The following is a 21908-nucleotide window of genomic DNA, read 5'->3' on the forward strand; positions in this document are numbered from 1 at the left end:
GAGGTGAAAAAAGCTGATGGAATGGCTAGGCTGTACAATGGAAGAGAACATATGACACATGCTTGACGTTATTTATTCTGCAGTTTAACTGATGCAAAAACGGTTTTAAGATTAATGCCTCTCTTGAAATACAGTCTTGTCTATACACTTCCAGAAAGGTGCTGCAGTCTCTCGAAAGAAGGAAAAGTACATTGTCAAAATGCTGCTAGGGCAGGCATGCCTGCTAATCCGTTTCTACTGTAACGATATTAAATTACGAACACGACGCACTAAGCATGAAGTGAGCACCCTCCAGAACCACATCAGACTGGGAACTGTCCCAATCACAATGTGAACTAAAATCTTAGCGGTGTGTTACCTAAACTCTTAACATTAAGAAAACATAATCTTAACAAAGATGCAGAAGCAGTCCAAAAAGAGAGACAAAATGGCACTACTATTGCCTTTGATAGCCTCTCCCCCCCTGTGGCTCCTCAAATCTTTGTGTCTGTCCTGTCCCTGTTTAGCCTTGCTTAGCCAGGTTAGATACATTTAATCCCTTGAATGTTTCGATGCAAGTCTTACACGTCTCAATCCTCCAGCATCTTTGTCAACGCTTCTCTAGATTGAAATAGTTACAGATCCTTTACTTCTTACTTCACTTTGGTATGTTGTTGTACCTTTTCTCCTTCTCTCCCTTCTGTTTCAACACTTTATTCGCATGCAAATCTGAACACAGTTCTGCAGAGGGCTGTGCCTGCCCAGCAATGCTGAGGTGCTTGTACTCTGGCCAAGCCTGATGGAAAGCAGGCTCAGACCTCCCAAACTAGCACCAGCAGGACAGAAACAAAGGCTGTGACACCACGTCCCACTCTGTTTTGCTGCTTTTGTGAGCCCCAAACTACGCCTACGCAAAGCCCCATCCGCCTGGCATGATGCCCAAACCCTCGCCATCCCCACACTTCTTGTTACTTCTCAACAGAAGCCCTTTTTGAGCCAAGACTGCACAGCAAAAAAGCTGTTTTCCTCATGATGAGAAACGCAAGTGACAATGGGGTGCAGGCAGCTTTTGCCTGACCGTGGCAGTCGGGCAAACTCCGCGCACCCACCTGCAGCGCAGTGGTACCCACATACCCCACAGGGCAAAGCTGCCCCATCCCCAGGGGATGGCACGCACGGACACAGAGCTCGCGTTAGCCACAGGAACGTGAAAAACCACCGGCCCCTTCCACAAAGCCAGGCCAAAAGTCGTACGCGGTGTGAGGGAGGAGGCAGCCGGGCACAAACCCGAGTTCCTTCACCCCAGCGCGGCCCAGTGAAGGAGCTCCACGCTCCACTCCACGCCCTCACCCCGCGGGTACCGGCCGCCTCGCCCAGGCTGCCCCAGCGGCTCCACTGCTGTAGGAGACGGCGCTTCCCGGGGCACTCGATCCCGCACCTCTGCCAGGCTGGCGCCATGCCCTGCCCGGCCTGCGGCAGGGCTGCGGGAGCAACCGGGCGTCAGCCAGCCCGGTGACCACCCGCGGAGGCGAAGGAGCCGAGCGGCCCTCCCTGACGGTCCCACGCCGGTTCGCGGGGCGCCGGCGGCCGCGGCCGCGCGTTTCCCAGGCACAGGCCGCCCCGCAACGGGGCGCCAGGGGGCGCCGGCAGCCGCCGCCGTCCCGCAGCCCTCACGGGGGAAGTTTGACCCTCGGCGGCTGCTGTCCGCCGCGGGTGGTGTGGTCTGACCCTCGGCGGCCGCCGTCGGTTCCTGCTGCTTGCCGGGTCCTGGCGGCCGCGTTGACGCGAAGCCGCTGAGCGGGAGCGCCGCCGCCATGAGCCGCAGCTATAACGATGAGCTGCAGTACCTGGACAAGATCGACAAGAACTGCTGGCGGATCAAGAAGGGCTTCGTGCCGAACATGCATGTGCGTGGCGGGGGGGTGGCTGGGCTCAACTGGGAGCCCTTGGGCGCCCGGGGGGTGAGGGCGTTCGGACCTGGCCTGGCCTGGCCCGGCCCGGCCCGGCCCGGCCCGGTGCCGGCCGCCCTGACAGCTCTCCCCGCAGGTGGAAGGCGTTTTCTACGTGAACGACCCCCTGGAGAAGCTGATGTTTGAGGAGCTGCGCAACGCCTGCCGAGGCGGAGGTGCGTCCAGCCGGGGGGAGTGAGGCTCGGCCCGGGGGACCATTCACACGCTCCTTGCCGCGGCCTCGAAGCCCTCACGGATCGCCCGTGCTCCCACCGCACCGTCCGTGGGCCCCGAAGGGACCGGGGTGTAGCGAGGGCAGGTCTGGAGGGGCAGCAAACGGGAGTGAGTTTTCCTGCCTTGCCAGCCGCTGCAGCCTGGTGAGCAGCGCAGGGGTGTCATCCGCAGCTGTAGCGTGTCCTGTGCCCAGGTCATGTGGGTGGGCACAGCCTTGCCGGCTGTCCTCCTTGCCGGCTGTCCTCCCTGCTCTGGAGCATTCCCTCTGGAGCTTAGAGTTTACTCTGGTGGGGACCGTAGCCCAGGCCTGTCCGTCCTGCGTGGGACTGGAGTGCAGGGCTGGATCTAGATGTGACAGCTGGGCTGGTGGTAACACGCTTCTGTTGTTCGCACGGATCGGTCAGCGTTGGTACTAACAGAGCAGAGGAAGGACTTAGCAGAGTACTTCATTTAACGAAATTGTAGATCGTGCGTAATGCCAGGTGCTTTATATCGAATTAGAATGCTTGTTGGTGGCTGACTCTGATTTGCCAGGGTTTTGAGCAACCTCTTCAGAAGGTGCTTTGTTTTGGTTACCCTGGTAAATTATCATATGATTTACTTTTTTTTTTTTTTCTTTTTCAGGTGCAGGTGGCTTTTTGCCTGCTATGAAACAGATTGGGAATGTGGCTGCATTACCTGGCATTGTTCATGTGAGTAATTGCTCTGAAAATTTGCTTTTTTTCTGTTCCTGTTTGCCAGGGATTGTTGCCTTCCAAGTGGGGACTCTGTTGTGAGAAGGGGTATGGACCAAATTTCTTTTCTAGACAGTCTTTGTGTTGAGAATCTGTCTCTGAGTAAGGAGCGCTTGCAAGGGCAAGCTGTAAAACTATGTTGTCAGAAAGGGAAGTATCTGCTTACTTCATTGACTGCCTTTTGACATGAAGCTTTTTTAGCATTGCTTTATGCTGTTTCAGTTTACTTGAGCCACCTTTCCCCTACTGCTTATGTTGTCTGTTGGTTTTGAGTTGCCTCTGCTGACCTGAAGTGCTTGGAGATAGAGGAGAGAGCAGGAGGCGATATTGTTGTCTCTACTGTTGTCGCTGTCCTGATGTTGATAGTGAGCCTTCCCATGCAATCAACGCTTTTCCCTTGCCCCATGCATTTTTGGGTGGCAAGCACCAGATATGACGATGCAGGAGGAAAGTACTAGGCTGCGTCACTTTTCAAAAAGCGCTAAGTAAGAGGTGGAAATTATGTTTTTCACATTCAATATTGCATATATTAATAAATAAATAACAGAATTTTCTCTTTTAAATTGTTTCTCTTGGTGACTTAAAAGTTTTGAATTTCTGACTGTAGTAAAAGGCAGCCCATCATGCTGTTAAAATGCCTTAGTGGTCCAGACTAAGGGACCAGAAAGGGAGTAAGGTAGAATAGTTACAACCTGTTAAAATGGGAATTTTGGCTGGTAGTTCATAAGAGAGAAGTTACAATCATCTATCTATTCAAATGTTTACTTATATTTCCAAACCAAGAGATTTCTTGGTGATAGCAAGAGGAGGCAGAAGCAGCACATAATCCCACTGAAAAGTATTCTTTTTAATGTATGATAATAGTTTAACACACACTGAAAAGTTCCAATTTCTGATGGCTTTCTGGGTGTTCGGGGCTTTTTCGTTTGCTTACCTAGGTTGTGGAGTGCTGTTTGTGGTGTCCTAATCTAAACTTGCCAGGCTAGATATACTTTGGACTTGTTAAGCTGTGTAGAAGTGTTCTCTTACTTTCTTTAATTAGTAATAATATGAAAAGGTTAACTAAAAAGATTTCTTTTATAAATTAAAATGACACAGCCCCTACCTTGTCCTGTGCTATCAGGATACCATCCTAAAACAATAACTTTGTCCTGCCTCCAGGGTGCAGACTTTGGTCAGTGTTGGATGACACAGCTAAGAGGAGGAAATGCTGTTTTATGATTCCATTCTATAGCACTGAACTCTTCCCTTGTTACATTTACACTGTTTAAATATTGCAGATATCTCTAGATGGAACTTGGTAAAGATGAACTCTTCACCGTTATGTCTCTGCTTTATGCTACTCATAAGCCATTGCCTGTGTAAGTTCTGAATGCAGGGACTCTTGAGACCAAAAAAAAAAGCTAGATTAGAATTCAGTTTGAGATCACAATTTCTACATTTAAGTGCTTAAGCTCCACTTAAGTTTGCTTGAGATCTGGTCAATAGAACCAAGAGGGCTTCTCAGCTGACTAGCCACTGAGTGTTTGCTTCAGAGTGAGATCTGCTCTCTGCTTTCTTTGTCTGGCCTGTAACTGCAGGAATTTAGATACTTACCTGAATTTGTGTTTACTCCATCTACATCTGAACATCCATTCTCTTTTTGGTATATTTGTTTGCAAATGTGACAACCACTGCCACAACACAAAGCGTAGCTGTGGTGACTCTGTGCAGCGCAGCATAGAGTGTCATAAAACATCATCATTTCCTGCATTCTCTTTCAGAGATCAATAGGCCTTCCAGATGTCCATTCTGGCTATGGGTTTGCCATTGGCAACATGGCTGCCTTTGATATGAATGATCCTGAAGCAGTGGTTTCACCAGGTAAGGGTGACTGGCTTAACCTGCACTGAGAAATATCTGGAATGGCATAAAAATACCTTTTGAAATGGCAGGCCTTTACAGTGCTTTATGTACAGAACCAAAGCAAAAAACCCACAAATTATAAGGAGTTAAAAGGTGCTTAATTCTTGCACTTGTAATCTTTATGGAGCAAGTGGTTACACTGAAAACATCTAAACAATACAGAGAGAATTGCCCTTGTGTTTTTGGCTTGGGCTCATGATATCCCTCAGTTTTGGAGGGAGAACGCAAGACTTTGAGCTTGGGTTTTGCCAGGTTGATAAAGAATTGACTATTTTATTTGAGCAATGTTTGAAAACATCTCTTGAGACTATTTCTACACTTTATTAAAAGTGTGACCTTAAAATATATCTGCCTTTTTAATAAGCACCTGGATCTTTAATTACTGATGGTGTGGAGATGCTTTTGTGGTTGTCATGAAACATGATACTCATGTTTCAGGTTTGCTTCAGTCAGTTCCAGAGTTCCTGATTGACTCAAACCCAAGATCTCTTGGTCTGATATCCCCCCTCTGACACTAGTTAATAACAGAACCTTCATACTAAAGGTAGCATGATTCATCTTTCACTTAGGCCTTGCCCTGCAGTATTTATTTTTATTAAATACTAAGAGTTAAGCAAAACACTAATTACTAAAGTTTAGTATTCCTTGAAAGTATTTATCACTTATTATAACTACTTATTATTGATTCTAGTGCAGATTCAAAAAGGTCTTGCTTTCAGGGACCTGCTTTCAAGAACATCTTACATCTGGGAGCCGTGCTAAGATCTGTCACTCTTCTGAGCTTAGCCAGAAGAACAGGAACATTCTCTTTACTTTCTGAGGACAGTGTATTTTATAGTTGTGTCTACTTCTCTTTGCCTACTTGTTGGAGCAACTTCGTAAACGCAGAGCTTTGTAGGCAATTGTACAGCTATGTCTGTAGAGCGTATGCTCGAGACTGAAAAGCTGTTGGGTTTTTTAAGAGTTTTCAGGTTTTTCTCAGCAAGACTACATTTTTTGCTGTCTTGAAATTTAAAGCTTCATGTAAATCTTAAAATGGAGCTTAATGCATTCTGCTTTTTTCCCAGTGTTGTGTCAGAAAGATGGTGTAGGATCACAGTGTTCAGTACATACTCCCTGTCAGCAGGGACACTGATCTGAGGTGAATATTCAGCAAGTGCTCACCATCAGCACACTTGCTTTATTAACTCCATGGCTTTTTCTACACTTGTAGGTGGTGTCGGATTCGACATCAACTGTGGTGTCCGCTTACTGCGTACAAATTTGGACGAAAGTGATGTGCAGCCTGTGAAGGAGCAGCTCGCCCAGGCTATGTTTGACCACATTCCTGTTGGTGTCGGCTCCAAAGGTGTCATCCCCATGAATGCCAAGTAAGAGAATGACTGTGCACACATCACTAGAGGGGACATCTCTGGTGTTTATTTTGATGAAAGATTCATCAGTGGGAGACTTTAAGAAAGAGAAAGTAATTCTAAACTTCTTTGCATTCTTTCTGTCTATGTGCTTCACCAGGAGGACTGGCATAATCATCAATGCATAAAGTCAGCTGGTTTTTCCCTCATTTAAAACCCTGAAATAACTAAAAGTTCTTGAAAGGTTCTCATTTCTTCTGACAGAAAACCTCCATGAATACAAAGGGAGAAAATAGGATATTCCTCACACAACAAAGAGGGAAAAATAATGACCTATCTAAAGTTAATATATTTCTAGAGTTTGATTTTTATGAAGTATTAAGAAGTCGGACTTCTTTTTAGGAGAGTTGGGGGCCAATCATAAAATCATAGGATAATATGAGATCTCTTGAGATCTCACCGCCACCATAAGAGAGACATAGATCTGTTGGAGCGTGTTCAGAGGAGGGCCACAAAGATGATCCAGGGGCTGGAGCACCTCTGCTACGAGGACAGGTTGTGGGAACTGGGATTGTTCAGCCTTGAAAAGAGAAGACTTTGGGGGAGACCTAATAGCTGCCTTCCAATACCTGAAGGGAACCTAGAGGAAGGCTGGGGAGGGACTTTTTACGAGAGTGTCCACTGATAGGACAAGGGGAAATGGGTTTAAGTTGAAGGAAAACAGATTTAGATTAGATCTTAGGAAGAAATTCTTCAGTATGAGGGTGATAAGACTTTGGAATAAATTGCCCAGAGAAGTTGTGGATGCCCCCTCCCTGGAGGAGTTTAAGGCCAAGTTGGACAGAGCCTTGAGTAGCCTGATCTAGTTGAGAGGCGTCCCTGCCTATGACAGGGAGGTTGGATTAGATGATCTCTAAGGTCCCTTCCAGCCTATGCCATTCTATGATTCTATGATCTCGGCCAACTTCCTGCACAAAGGAGGGCTAACTCTGAATTTAGGTCTGATGACAAAATTATATGAGGTTGCCCAGGGTCATATCCAGTGGAGTTTTGAGGATTTCTAAGGAAAACACTTATGTAGGTTTTTGATAATTGCAGGGATTTGGAAGAGGCACTAGAGATGGGTGTGGACTGGTCTCTCCGGGAAGGCTATGCCTGGGCAGAGGACAAGGAGCACTGTGAGGAGTATGGAAGAATGCTGCAGGCTGACCCCAACAAGGTCTCCTCAAGAGCAAAGAAGAGAGGCCTGCCTCAGGTAATGTTACGTTTCAGGAGGGCTGAGTGGTCCCAGGGTTCAAATGTAAAGGTTAGTGGGTGGCTCTCTAATTTTGAGTCTTTTCTTGAAACTCCGCCTAACATTTCTGGGTAGGGGGAAAGGTGAGATGGTGGGGCCGTTTCTGGATAGTTCTTGACAGAACTGTAACAGTGGGAAACAATACTGGGTATACCCAACATCGCTGGGGCCTTGAGTTTTTCATCAGTTAACACCTGGTACTGGAATTCGTGTTTGGTGGCATTTCCCCATCCAGATGTAGTTTTGTTTTTAAGAGACAGAGAAGTTATTCTGCAACTCTTCTCCTTGTTTGCTCAGCAAGTCAATAGCAGGGCAAGGAAGGATATAATAAACAGAACTAGTTCATAACTTTGAATTGCAGTTCAAGGGTTGGATTTAATTTCTGTACCTAGTATCTCATTGCTCTGGGTGGAACACTTTTGAGATAGCTCTACTAATACTACGATTTGTAAAGCTTTCTTTTGTATGACTTGTTGAGTTTTCTGAATTGTGGTGCTGCAAGATTATAGCGTTCTAACCTCAAAATAATCTATGTCCTCAATTCTCATACTGGCCTTGCAAATAAGTGATTATCTGTTAGGGAGTTTAAAAAATTTGGGCTTGGAAATGGAATATCTTGCTTTAATCTACTGAGAGGTTGTAAGTCCCTAGTTAACAGGATGTTGTAACTTCCTTGTGGAGTTACAACCAAGTATAAGACTATGTCTGCCGTGCCTATACAAGTTGAAGATGAATTCTCAATACTCTGTACTCTTCCTGTCTTTCAAGTAGGCCTAAGTGAGTTGGAAAAAAGTGGCAGCACAGTCTGTAGATTCTGGTCCTTGTGTTTAATTGCAGTCTTGTTCCAACAGTAAAAATATTTAGTTATGAATCTGAACAAAGAGGACAGTGATGATGCTACCGTGTTCTACTTCCTTTTAGTTCACATGGGGATTATTTTCTTCCTGGAAAAGCTTTTCTAAACCCAAAACCTTGCTGTAGCAGTTTACCCTGTTACCCATATTCCTGTAGCTCTCCCCTTTGCTCCCAGAGGCTGGTTTACCAGCACTGTCTGATCAGTGTGTTGTGGTTGGCAGCTGGGGACCCTGGGAGCCGGAAATCATTATGCCGAGATCCAGGTTGTGGATGACATTTACAATGAATATGCTGCCAGGAAGATGGGCATCGACCACAAAGGGCAGGTGTGTGTGATGATCCACAGCGGCAGCAGAGGCCTGGGCCACCAGGTTGCCACAGGTATGATCTGACTGGCGCAGGTACCTGGAGCAAAGCAAAATCTTCAGCATGGTCTTGTTCTTGCAGTGTAATTGCTGAGTGTATTCTGAGTTGCCTTGACTGTTTGCAAACAGTTGATAACGTTCTGCCACAGATTTGGTTTTGCATTTGAGAAGAAGCCATAGGTTTGATCATTGGATAGATCAGTTTAGAACATAAATTATAAACACTCATATTAATCTCACAGATTGAAAGAAAATTAAGAAGTCACTTAGACTTAACTGTGTTTGTTTCCCAGATGCATTGGTGGCGATGGAAAAAGCTATGAAACGGGACAAAATCATAGTGAATGATCGCCAGCTGGCATGTGCCAGGATTGCCTCTGCAGAGGGACAGGATTACTTGAAGGGAATGGCAGCTGCTGGAAACTATGCATGGGTCAACCGCTCTTCTATGACTTTTCTAACAAGACAGGTAGGAGCAGAGTTGTCTCTGAAGCAAATATTTTGGTACACATCTCTTGCTTTATACTAGACATATGGAACACAGAGTAGCTGCAGTGTTTAACGTAGTTTTCATTTTTGTACTTCTTAAACTGTGTTTTCTGGAGAGACTTACACAAAGCTGCAGTCATGGCAATCCATCTAAAACCTCTCAATATCACTGATGGTACTTGCAGAAGCCGCTTAAGCAATATTTTTTAGAAAGCCGTGAACTGAAAGAAGAGGATACAGGAAAATACACTGCTAAAGCCATCTTTTCAGAGTTTATGTAGTTGATATCTGACTGAATTTCAGCATTAAAGCTGACAGTGGGCAGATAAACAATCTAGACAGTCCAATTCCGTCACACCCAGCACTGTTGTATTCAATTCCACTGTGGCTGAATTTGACAGAAATTTCTTACCTGCCATGTCAAGCATTTAGGTCACTGACTTATCAGTAAGAAACACTTTCAAGCAAATTTGTTCCCTTTAATTCCTAAAAAGATTGTAAATCTTTCACATGGACACAGCAATTACCTTCCTGTATTTCACATCCTGATTTTCTCTCTTCTTAGGCCTTTGCCAAAGTCTTCAACACAACCCCAGATGACCTTGACATGCATGTTATCTATGATGTGTCTCACAACATTGCCAAAGTGGAGCAACATGTCGTGGATGGAAAGGAGCGGACTCTGCTGGTGCACAGAAAGGGCTCAACCAGAGCGTTCCCTCCCCACCATCCTCTTATCGCTGTTGATTATCAAGTAAGTTTAGCTGTGGGAGAAGAAACTCAGAAGAGGATTCTGCATGAATCAGGCAATTTTAGGGTCCCTAACAGAGATCTAAATGCTTCAAGTTCCTTTTTGGGCTATCGGCACTGGAACCTTGGCGAGATGGCAATATTCTGCTTCTCTGTGTGTTAGATCTTTGGGACACTGATCTTCCTCTTCCACTCCACACCCACAATGGCTGGAAGATGACAAAGGAAAAGAAGTGTTTCATACCTAAGGCAGGCTTCAGTGATTTGTCTTGTCTGCCCGTTGGACACAAGTCTTTTGACTTGTGGGTCTGCATCTTTCAGTGCAGTTAGTTCTCCAGAATCCTTGATACCAGGCACCCAAGGCAAGCAGGGATGGTTCTGAGGGAATGTGAACCTGACCTCCTTTCCTGGAGATACAGTTCTTCTCAGACTTTTATTAAAGATGAGTTTTTTAGGCTTTTTCTTGTGAATTAATACGTTGCATCCACAGCTGACTGGACAGCCTGTTTTGATCGGTGGGACTATGGGCACCTGTAGCTATGTTCTTACTGGCACAGAGCAAGGCATGACTGAGACCTTCGGAACTACTTGCCATGGAGCTGTAAGTCAAAAAGTTATTTCAGGAAGGGGTTGGAATGGGACTGTCATCCAGGGTCATCCAGTGTGTGATTCATCTGTTGGTCACACAATTAGAGAGTAGCCTTGCCACAGTGATTCCAGCCCAGGAGGACTGCAGGCTAGAAGTCCTCTTTGTCCCTTACTGAGTAATTTTGACTACTGCAGAAAATTTAGGGGTCCTGCTTTATACAAGGCAAATGTTAGAATGAAGATATGGAGAATGAGCTCCTTTACCAAATTCTCATGTCTCTGAGCTAATAAGAAAGATTAACTGTGCTGAGGCTGTCCATATAAAACCCCTCAGTAGTCAGAATAAGGTATTTCCTCGCCTGTTATTTACAGTGTGAGACAGGATGATCAAGGAAGATAAATAGCTTCCAGTAAAGCTCCGCCTCCTGAACGCTGTCTGACAAGTGGTTTGGCTAAAAAGACACTTGCAGACTAGTATGTTATACGCATGAAACTTTCCTAGCCATTGTACCAGATGTATGATGTTGCTGGAGCCCATCACCTAAATTTTAAATTCATTTCCTGTTTTGTGATTTACCGTGGTCTGTGCTCTCAGCCATTCTGCGTTTACTTATAATGTAATAATGTTTTTCTGTAGTAAGAGAGAGTTCTGGTTTTGCAAAGCACTACAAAAAATAGAACTAACAAAACTGCTGTCTAGGGTCGTGCACTGTCTCGAGCCAAATCTCGACGTAACTTGGACTTCCAGGATGTATTGGACAAGCTGGCTGACATGGGCATTGCCATCCGTGTTGCTTCTCCCAAACTGGTCATGGAAGAAGTGAGTTTAATACTTCATTATCTGAGAGGGAAAAGGGAGCCTTGTTCCTTGGCTGAATGACCCTCCCTGACTTGATCTTTTTGCAGTGCTAAGTGATCGCTAGTACTCTGAATATACAGCTTGTCTAATTTCTGATAGAGCTATCCAATGTTTTTGAAAATTATGTGAAGTCTTCGCTGGCCCTAAAATCCTGCCGAAAGGGGAGATGCCTGTTTGACAGGTTTTGGGGTGTGCGTTTTTTTCCTCTTCTGCTTGGTGATAGGGGTAATTCCTATCGACCCCGAGAAGTCTTTGTGTGAGCATCACAAAAGTAGTTACCTTTATGGATTCTTTTCTCGAATTATGTTCTCTCAGCTTTAAACTTACTTTACACTGCAGCTGTCATGTAGATTATTAGCAGTGTATGAGACATCTCCCTCTCTTAAGATGAATTCCTGTATTTGCTCAAGAAGAAAACTCTGAATAGCTAGATAACTTTGAATATTATGACTTCCAGTTCCTTGACATTAACATGATAGAATGTCTTTTCACAGCCTCACTCATAAAAGTGTGTTAATCATTTGGAACTATGCTGTTAAGGGTGTTGGTATTGTACAAACATGTTGATCGCATCAAAGTCTCTCTAAGACAGATTCCTTGTCAGAATGCTGGAAGGGGAAGCTCTAGAGTTCAACCCTGATTCCTGTCACTAAGGGACAGTGAAGATAAATCTTAAAGGCCCTCTGTAAGGAGGAAGTTGGAGTGATTTCCTGCCAGATAATGAGGCTTGACATTCTCACATGCTGGTGGACTGGATTATATGAGAATATAGGGAAAAGTGAACCAAGATAGCTAGTATTTTATCTGAAATATGGTGAAAACTTATTTGGAAAGCTAAATGTCTCATAATTTCTTAGATGCGTAAGGTGGCCAGACTCTTAATATATTCACCTACTTCTACACCCTCAATTCATATGATTCTGTTTTTGCGAGGAGAAGAGGGGATATCAAAAGCCTACATCTAACTTCCTGTGACTTTGGGTTGTTTATAGTTTTGTCTTTTTTTTTTTTTCTTCTTTCTTCCATCTCCAGGCACCAGAGTCTTACAAGAACGTGACAGATGTGGTTAACACCTGCCATGCAGCTGGCATCAGCAAGAAAGCCATTAAACTGAGACCTATTGCTGTTATAAAAGGCTAGGAATAGACAAGGCAACAGAAATGCACCAACATTTCCAGGCCTTACACAAAACTGACTAGAACCGTCATCTTCCCACACCTCTTGGACTCTGTAGGATGCTCAGATACCACATCCCTGTCTGGAAACACAACAGTTGAAGATATCTCTGTTTTTAACCACTCCTAGGCATAATTAATGCCTCCCCTCCCCCTTGTTATATGATATTCTTTTTTTGTGAGGAAAGGGCAAAGAAATAAGTTTAAGTCTTGTTTTTTATATGCAGTCCCTCCCCTATTTGCCTGATGATTCCACAGGCAGGACTTCAGACTTGCCTGAGTTGTCACTAATTGCTGTGCTGTGAGACCACCTCCATCAGCGAAGACGGCATATGAACCAGACCTGCTGTCTCCACACCTGGGTGCCTGGAGCTTTTTCTGTGTATAGAAATACTCTGATAGGCAGGGTATAGCGCTTCTGGGCAAGGAGAGGTTGCTCTGTTTGCAGATACCTTTATGCATAGTCTATATCATTGCATGTTTTGTGGCAATTGGGTAGGAAATCTGGAGTTGGGAGTGATCTCCCACTTGGGTTGAGAGGGACTAGCTAGGCTTGAGGCACAGTCCTCCCCTCTTCCCCCACCCTCTCCCATTTAACATGGCACCTGGTATACTTGTCTCTGTACAAGTAAATGTTCCAGAGTCTTCTGGAAATGCTGACAGGACTGAGTATGTTGCTTTGAGAGGGTTTTTTTTTCCCAGTAAAAGTTGTGACTTAACAACTTATAGATGTGCTAATCCAATATTTTGCAAAGTCCTAAGCATGTAAAAAGTTGGATTGAATAATACCACTCACTGTGTCCCGCAGCTCTGATTTAAGTGAGTCCAGTTGCAGGGTCAGGCTCAGTATCATGTGACTTCTGACGTTTCTTTTGCAGTCTTTAACCAAGACTGAAGGGGAAGCTAACCATCTCCACCGGATCGTTTTGGAGATTACAAATAAAATGGGAAGATGGACACTGCAGTGAGTCTGTGTCATGTTTATTCTGTGGCTAAAATGTCTGTTGTCCATTTTTAAGTACGTATATGAGCTTGAAACCTGTCACGTTTGTGACTTCAGCTGATGGAAGAAATGTGCAGATGGCAGAATTTCTTGCAGGATACAAGAGAGGGGCAATGCAGTGCTGTTTTCTCTACTTGGATATGACACGAGTATGATAGCTAGGATTTGTTTTCCTCAGGGCCTTCTGGGTCCGCCTCACTGGCTAGGCGATGGAGCTTGCCTGTAAGGCTGAATGCAGACACAAGAGGGCGGCGGGAGGAAAATAAAACCTCCAAGCCATAGTGGAGCCCTGTAAAGAGCAGATTGTGACTGAGGGACTTGAGTGCCTTTTGATGAAACATCTTAAGTTTAGGATATTGGCTGAAAGCTGTTGATCTCAGGAGGCATAATGGCATTTTACTGTCTTAATCACTTTGTGCTTATTGTTTTTTTTAAGTTCAGATACTGTATTTGCTGCAGGTTCAGAAGCAGCACATGCAGTAATAGTCGCTGCTGTGAGTCCTCGTGGGTCTGACTTGACAGTTTCTCGTTTTCCCCTGCTTCCTCCAGTGGAATTGTTCCAGATTGCCATCTCTGAGGTCTGAGACACACTCACTGAATTTCATACAAAAATCATTTCACTTAGAAGTGTGAATTAGCCTCCAGTGACTGAAGGACAAACTGTTGATCTCAAATTTGTGGAAGTGCATGTTCCATGCAGAAGTTTCTGTCTATAAATATTTTGGACTTTCTGATGCAGAATGCAAGGGAACGCTTAAAACATTTATATTTAAAAACAAAGAAGCATTTCTCAAACACAGTTCTCCTTTCAACCTTTACCTACCGTTGCTGTTAAGAAACAAATTTCAGTTTTTTACCACAAGCAGAAGTCCTGTGTACTGTGGAGATGCTTTTGTATGCATGCCTGAAGTCTTACGATCATCAGCATTTATGCATTAGCACTCAAGAATGCAAGAAGTGCTGTCAGTTTTGGTTTCCTGCTGCAAAGCTAGTACTAGTTTTGGTTATATGTTGTGCTGTATGGAGGAGAGTGATTTCCTAACTACCTAAAAAAGTAAGAGTAAAAATATGTCTCCCAGTTCTTTGTTTAAACCTGGATGTTTTTCTAATTCAAGTCTGTCTGTCTTGTCCAAATAGGGCTGTCCACTAGCTTTTTTTAATCTGCATTTTAAAAAACAAATTAAAAAAAAAAAAAGGTAGGTAGGGAAGGCATGCAGCATTGAAATTCATATGCTGAAATACAGGTGGGTCTGCAGAAGCGTTTTGGCAACACCAAAGAGCCAATGTGGTTAATGAACCATCTCTGCTTGCATGGAAAATTACTGAGAACTGAGAGATACCTGCTAATGTATAATGTGGTTCCCTCCCATCTCTAAAGGACTGAAAAAGCTTTGGCAAATGATTGTTGGGGTCTTTTTTTTCTTCTTTTGTTTTGGTGGGAAATTTCAGGGAGGAGATCCAGGCCTACACCACACCCCCAGAGCTGTTGCACACCTCTGTCCAACAGCAGGCCCTCATCTGTTCCCTGCCTAACTGTAGTTGATTCAGTTATCTGTATGATGGCCTGCAGCAGAAGATTTGTTGGCCTTGGGGCTTGCAGAAGGTGTCTGCATTAAGTCTGCCTTCAGCCAGTGCAATAAAACCAGTCCTTGGATGCAGGCTTCTTTTTACTGAGAACAAATAGCTCATTCCATTTGTCCTACTCTCCACTTGAGAACAAGATGGTTTTAACTTACAGATCGGACTTGCCAAAACAGAGCTACTGCCTCTGGGAAGCAGAAGGTACCATCTCCGGTGGTGGCTTCAATGGCACCTTCCTTCTCTCTGTGCTCACAGGGCTTCCTGCAGGGACGGGTGCTGTGCAGCGGCGGCGAGCACGGGCGAGCGCTTCCTCTCTTGCCGGGAGCTGCCTGTTCACGGCACGCTCAGGGGCTCGTGCAGGTGCTCTTCCCATCACCGTTAGCATAGCATTAAATAGCAAACAGAAAAGCACTTCAGGGTTTAGTTGCTGGTGGGTGACTCTTTCAGAGAGTCCTCTAAATGCGTCCCCCGAGCCGAGGGGTGCCGTCCGCTGGGGTGCAGTGGGAGGCAGAGGGGCAGCACCCGGCGCTGGGCTGCGTGGGAGCCCCCCGGGTAGGCAGTTCCTCCCAGCAGCGTTGCAAATGGGACCCACGCTTCGTGTGCCGTAATGGATGGCAGAGCTGGGGTGCAGCTGCTGGCCTCCTTCTCTTTGACTTGGTTAAACTTGGTGTGCTCCAGGGCTTCCTAACATCCCTAACGCAGCCTCCTCCAGGGGAACCCAGGACCCAGCAAGGTACGCGCTCACAGTGCTATTTGCTGTGGGGTATTTGCGCTGTATTGCACACCTGCTAATTGGAGCCCAGTATCTGACCTGTGTCATGTTTATCACCATCCTAAGACTCTTGGGAGGTTTTTTTTTCCCCTCTGCTCTCTCTTTCCTCTCCCTGCTTTAAAGACAGCTCCACACACCCCCCGCTTTCCCCACCGCTGGTGGTCCCGGGCTGGTGTTCTGGCCCAGGAGGAACAAGTGATCTCTGACACATCTCTGGCACAGGCACCCCTGGCCTCTCCTCCGCTCTCCTTTGTTCCTCTCAAACATAAACACACACTTAACTGGCCTCTTCTCTTCTCCCTCCGCCCGCCCCAGTCTTCAAAGCGATCAGACAAAGCAATATCCCTCCGGCAGCATGTGCCAGCATGCTCACGCTCCTCTGCTTGCAGAAGGGAGGCTTCGATTATGCAGCCGGCCCTGCCTGTACCTGGCATTTGCTTTGCTTGCTTGAGCCCTGTCCTAGCGTGAGGGGGTCTGATCCCCAGTACCTCTGGTTTTGATCCCCAGCACCTCTGGGTTTCTGCCTGGAGAGGTGGCAGCGGGAGGCATATGGCGGGAAAGCGAGAGCTCTGCAGCTCCCCAGCCAAGGCGATTCTGGGCGCAGGTGCTTTGTCTCCTGCACTGTGGGAGGGAGAGGAAGACGGTAACCTCCTGGCACCCACAAAACACCAATAATTATCCTATTTCTGGCGGGTTTTTTGTTGGTGGTTTTTTTTTTTAATTGCAATGTGTAGCAGGAGAGTGGGGGTCATTCCCTGTGATGAGGGGAGTGCCGAGTGGTGCATGAGCTGAGGGAGAGCAGAGAGCACAGAAAAGCCCCTGAACTCCCCAGGCAGATGTGTAACGGCCCCCTTGGGCATCGTCCGAGTGATCCCCAGCCTAGGCAGCTGCTGGCTTTCGTGGTGCTCAGCACAATCCCCATCTTACCATGCCCTCGTTCCCAAAGCCCAGCAGACTGCTTCGGTTCATGGTGTCTATAAAGTTCAGAAACCAAAATAATCAATAGTCTTAATTGCAGAGATTAGGACCAGGAAAGGGAAATGAAGTCATGTGCCCGCACTTAATGTAACATTTACGAGCTTAACAAAGGACACACAGGGGCTGGGCTGCCCTCACATACTGAGGTGTTTGAGTAAGCCTTGTGATGGAGCTTCTTCCTAAAAAGTGATCTCAGGGACAGTCTGGGTTGCTATTCCCTCCCATTCCCCCACCCCAGCTGAGCTACAGCCAGCAACGTGCTTTCCACTGAGGCTCAGCTTTGCTCAGCAGGCAGCTGGAAGGGAAGAAAGCATTTTCCTCCCTTCTCTTCTTCCTCGGTGCCTGAGGAAACTGAGACATTGACCCCGTTTTTCCCCATGCAAGTTGTGCCTCATGTCAGGATGGTGAGGTGGGAGCCCAGGCTCTTCCTCTCTCTGTTCTCAGCCCCAGCAAGCTGGTGTGGGTGGGAAGTCAGGTAGGTTGGGCTTTCTGCTCTTCCCTGTGAAACGCAAGCCCAGGGAACCTGTTCCTCTGCTGTGTGTCAAGAGGAGAAGGAGAAATAGATGGGGAGGGGGCCCCCGCAGGCACCCAAGGTGAGGGAGGGGTGCACCTGCCACAGGGGAAGACGTGGCAGTGGGTGTGTGCACAAGAAGGTCCAAGCCCTGACGCGTTAGTGCAGCAGCTTATTACCTGAGTCAATTAAACGGTAGCTGATTATCAAACCTGAGCCTGCTTGTAGGGAAGAGGCATCCAGGGAGAAGAGCAGCCTGCCTACGGTTGTAAATATACACACTCCAGGACAAGATATTAGGGTTTTATGACACAATTTAAGGGGGAAAGGAGCGAGATGAAAAGCAATCAAATGCAGTTCTTGGAATAATGGAGGAGGATCTGGATCTCTGAACCTGAACCCTGCCTAGCTTGCAGCATACAAGGGATTGCGTAAAGCTTGGCCTTCACTCTTCTATATCAGCGTGAGCACTCAAGCATCCTTCTGCCCTAAACTGCTGCTCTTCTGCTCTCAGGGCAAAGGGAAAACACAGAACAAAACCTCCCGGGGCTCTGTGGGGCAGCAGCATCCTCATGGCAAGCAACCATGAGCCTTTTGGGTAACAGCAGTCATGTCTCTGGGTATCAGCGCTGTGCTTCATTTCTGTTTCAGTCCTCAGGTAGCAGGCTCCAGGTTGTACTGCCAAAATATAATAAAATTCCATAACTTTTTATTATTCTTTTTGCCGTTCCAGGCACAAGAAAAAGGTGGGTTTCCCAGCTGGAGTAACGCCTTGCCAATAAATCACCTGGTTACTCAGCTCTTGGCTTTTAAGAATTAAAACCTGTTTGCACTTTTAATCTTAAAAAAAAGCAAGCTGGTCGTTTTATTTTTGACTAACGCTTAGTATTGTTGGGCTATAAATTTGTGGCATTCACAGACAAGTTATCAAGCTTTAAAATCATAGGTAGGCTGATCAGTTCCTCCACTGTTTCCCTGCCAAATCCTTAACCACTTCTTGGATAAGGAAGAAAAAAGTATCACTGTAAATTATTTTTTCCCTGCAGGGTTTTTATAGTGTAGCTGTTGCTAAAGCGATTTTCTCCATTCACCTCTCATAGGAGTTTTTTTTACCAGGTAGATACAGAAAGGACTGTGATGAGCATTTTCTTCTGCATTTTTTTTTTTTTTTTGAGTATTTTGAGTATTTTCTCCTCCATTTTAAATATTTTGAGTATGTGTATTTTGAGTCTAGCCCAGAAATAACTTTGTCCTCCTCCCTCCCAACACAAGCCTGTGTGTGTCTGCAGGACTGAAGCCCCTCTGTGGTGGGGGGACAGAACCCTGGGGTTGAGGGGGAACCTCTCCACCCGTGGAAACCTCTTTGTGCAGCCCAAGATGTGAGGCTGTGCTGGCAGGAGGGTGCCTTTGGGTGCAGGCAGGGCTGTGCAGGCAGTGCTGGGTGCTCTCATCCTGTAGGAGCCCACAAAGCTGGTAGGCACCTCCAAAGCACAGAAACCCCACCAGGGAAGGGACCTCAGAGAAGGGGCACCGGTAGGGCAGCCAGGCAGGGCACAGAAGAGTGAGCAGGGAGGGAGATCCTTGCTCACAGGCATGTGGCGTGCCAGGAGCTGGGCACTGCTCTGGAGAGGTCTTGTCCCTCCTGTTCCCCTCATCCCTCCCCGCTTCAGTCCCAGGGCTGCAGATGACCTGGGCAAGGCCTCCAAAAATCCCGTTAGTTCGGTAGACATGCAGGCTTCTGGCTGCTCTTCCTGCCAGGCTCCACAAGCTCTTCCATTAATGGTCAGTGAATGAGGCAGAAGTTTTATCTTGATTGAGAAACACGAAGCCTTGTTTATGAGACAAATATTAGTTTCCTTGTCTCTCAGACAGGAATTCAAACTATTTGATGATTATCAATAGCAGCCAGGAGCACCATTGCTGTCTCCTTTCCTCCCTGCTCCTCTGGCAGAAAGTGAATCCTGCGTCACATACCAATTCCTGGAGAGAAAAGTCTGCCATTAGGTTAAGGTATTCAGGTATTTTCAGGTCTTCTAATTGAATTGTATTTTACCGTCTCTTAAAACAATAAAAATGTAATGATGAATTTTGAGTAGCCTATTATAATTAAAACTCCATAGCCTTTCCCCTTCAACTTCAATTGTCTGTTGAATCTGTTTCTAAACAAAGTTTTTCAGTCTGAGTAATGTCAGTAGGCAGTTCATTCCCCCACAATTGTGGAGACCAGTGATCTTTTGAGAAGTATCTCATCTCAATTTTTAAACAATTTCTCCCTTCCACCTGATGTTTTGCTCCTTGCTGTTCTGGACCAGCTGAGCTCCCCACTCTTCTAGAAGACAACTTGTGTGGGATTTTATCCAGGAATCCAAAGCCCCTGCTGCTGTATCCAGCAGGTACTTTTGGCCCCAGGTTATCATTTCCTCATCCAGTTTGCTTTAATCTTACAATACTGAGGGTCGATATACGGTCCATAATGGGGCAGTCCAGGAAGCAAATTTAAGAACCTACACCAGTCACTGGCAGCACAGGTTCCCATACAGCTGGCAAGCACAGATCTGTGTGGGTGGTGCAGGGAGCTGACTCCCAAATGCCATAAATCTGACTATTAGCAGTTTATTAACTCATTAACAGACAAATGAATGTGACTGGCCAAGTCGGATGGGGCTTTCAGCAACCTGGTCTAGTGGAATGTGTCCCTGCCCACGGAACAAGATGATCTTTAAGATTCTTTCCAACTCAAAACATTCCATGATTCTGTGATGTCCAGACGGCAGCTTTCAGCTCTCTGATCCACCATGGACTTGTCCAGCCTGTACCAAGTCATTTCATCTTCTTATGTCTTGGTGCCCTATCTGCAAATAGGGATAAAAGTCACTTTCTTTCCTCTCTTTTATCAATCTTTCCTATTTCAATACCAAGCTCTGATTCAGGGACCATCTCCTTCTGCACCTATGAGCGTTGCTGAGCACAGTGGTACCTCTCTGCAGAGCCCAGCCCCAGCTGTCCCATGCTCTGTGCCAGCCCTGCAGGCATGCAGCAGCCTTTTGTGCCAGTGTTCTTCTGCAGCTTCTGGCACTGCTGGAGAGCTGGGTTCCTTCCTGTCACAATCTAAACTGAAAGCAGAAGAGCTTATAAGCTGTTCAGAGTTTCAAGTAGTCACTGCAAAACTTAGAGTTTTTTTGTAGTCCTCCGGCTACAAAGCAGAGCCTCTGAGCCAGATTTTGACCTTAAATTCAATGCTAGTGAGGTGCTTAAATTCCTCTGTGCTACACTTGTGTGAAGTGCTAAATGTGCCACCTCGCTTTTGCCACCTGCGTGCATTCACGTGCTAAGGGACAGAAGCTGAGAAAGCATCAAGTTGCTTATGGGGATGTTTGGGTGCCACTGTCTGCATCATGAGGCGGATGAAGACACCACCTCTCATTCCTGGCATGCAAAACCCTGCTGAGTGGCTCTATGTGGGTGCAGCCTTGACTTCTCTTCGTGAGACATGACAGGATGAGACCAGGCTGAAGCTAGCAGAGGGGTGAGACACGGACAAGAAGTGCTGGGAGGGCAGCCTGAGAGACCAGAATTGTCCTCTTCAACCTGCAGCACACTCCACGCAATGTCCAGGAGGTGACCAAGCTGCTGGGGAAAGGAAGTGCCTCGCTGAGCATCCAGGCCGTGCTGCTGCCCAAAAAAACACCCTTGAGGCAAGAAGATCAGTGAGGGAAAAATGGCAGCTCGTAACTGAGTTAGTCCTAAAATTAATGCCAACCGCAGAGGCAGGGAAGTCTTCTAGGGGTCTTCCCACTATACTTCTACAAGCCTGTCTCAGCAGAGACCAGTGTTGCTTGGAGCAGCAGATTTAGGAAAAGAGGCTGGGGCAATCCTGGAGGATTTGAGTCCTTCTTTATCTAGACTTTATCTAGACTCTGGACATGTTCTGGATGTGAAGCAAGTTAATGAAGTTTTTGGACATCTTCAGTTCTGCAGCCAGCCGGCAAAGGCTCTTGGAGGACTTCTCCTGAAGAAGCGTGAGGCCAGAACCACTGCCACCTCCCTGACCTGCAAGCATGATGTCTAGCGTGGAAGAGCAGTGCTGAGTTGAATGCTGAGGTTTAAAAGCATAACCTGATGCAATAAAAAAACATACACTGTAAGGGAAAATAATCCAGTAGCAGCTCCTGGCCGGCTCCAGCTCCCTCTGCACGGAGGGATTAAAGCTGTACACAAGGCAGCCTTAAGCAGAGGAGTTTCCACCAATGCTCCCTTGGGCTACCCTCTGAGTGAAGTCAGTTTTCCAGGGCAAGCTGGGGTCCCACAGAGTGTTTTACCCCCAGCAGATTTTTTTTTTCTGATAAAGCGTATTTGACTCATCTAGACCTCACGTCAAGTTATTCAGGGGATTTAGTGGGGAAGGTGGGCAAGGAGAGTGGACGGGGGAAAGGGACGGTGTTTGACTGACGTTTTCAGCGGGAAACACTTCAGCAACGTGTGTCAGCACGTGGGGCTGCGTTTTGCTTCACTCCGTGGAGGACTTTTTTAAAGTC

At 46.3% G+C, this 21908-nt stretch overlaps 1 protein-coding gene across 1 annotated transcript; it reads left to right on the top strand.

The window, feature by feature from the left end:
* The first annotated feature begins 1757 nt into the window (after positions 1–1757).
* Positions 1758–13490, top strand: RTCB (RNA 2',3'-cyclic phosphate and 5'-OH ligase). The gene is made up of 12 exons (XM_086610267.1): positions 1758–1886; positions 2026–2104; positions 2787–2854; positions 4660–4759; positions 6015–6171; positions 7252–7408; positions 8524–8683; positions 8961–9136; positions 9722–9910; positions 10397–10507; positions 11195–11314; positions 12386–13490. The coding sequence occupies exons 1-12, from the start codon at positions 1794–1796 to the stop codon at positions 12491–12493; spliced, it is 1518 nt and encodes a 505-aa protein (XP_086466393.1). The 5' UTR covers positions 1758–1793; the 3' UTR covers positions 12494–13490.
* The last annotated feature ends 8418 nt before the right edge of the window (positions 13491–21908 follow it).

This window comes from Tauraco erythrolophus, chromosome 4 (assembly GCF_009769465.1).
Source record: "Tauraco erythrolophus isolate bTauEry1 chromosome 4, bTauEry1.pri, whole genome shotgun sequence".
In the NCBI taxonomy this organism is placed as follows: Eukaryota; Metazoa; Chordata; class Aves; order Musophagiformes; family Musophagidae; genus Tauraco; species Tauraco erythrolophus.

What these genes read in the sequence shown, in the direction of transcription:
- RTCB (XM_086610267.1), top strand. Translation starts at nt 1,794, where the DNA reads ATGAGCCGCAGCTATAACGATGAGCTGCAGTACCTGGACAAGATCGAC. An exon ending in GTCATCCCCATGAATGCCAA is followed by an intron (nt 6,172 to 7,251) that starts GTAAGAGAATGA and finishes TGATAATTGCAG; the next exon opens with GGATTTGGAAGAGGCACTAG. An exon ending in CCAAACTGGTCATGGAAGAA is followed by an intron (nt 11,315 to 12,385) that starts GTGAGTTTAATA and finishes TTCCATCTCCAG; the next exon opens with GCACCAGAGTCTTACAAGAA.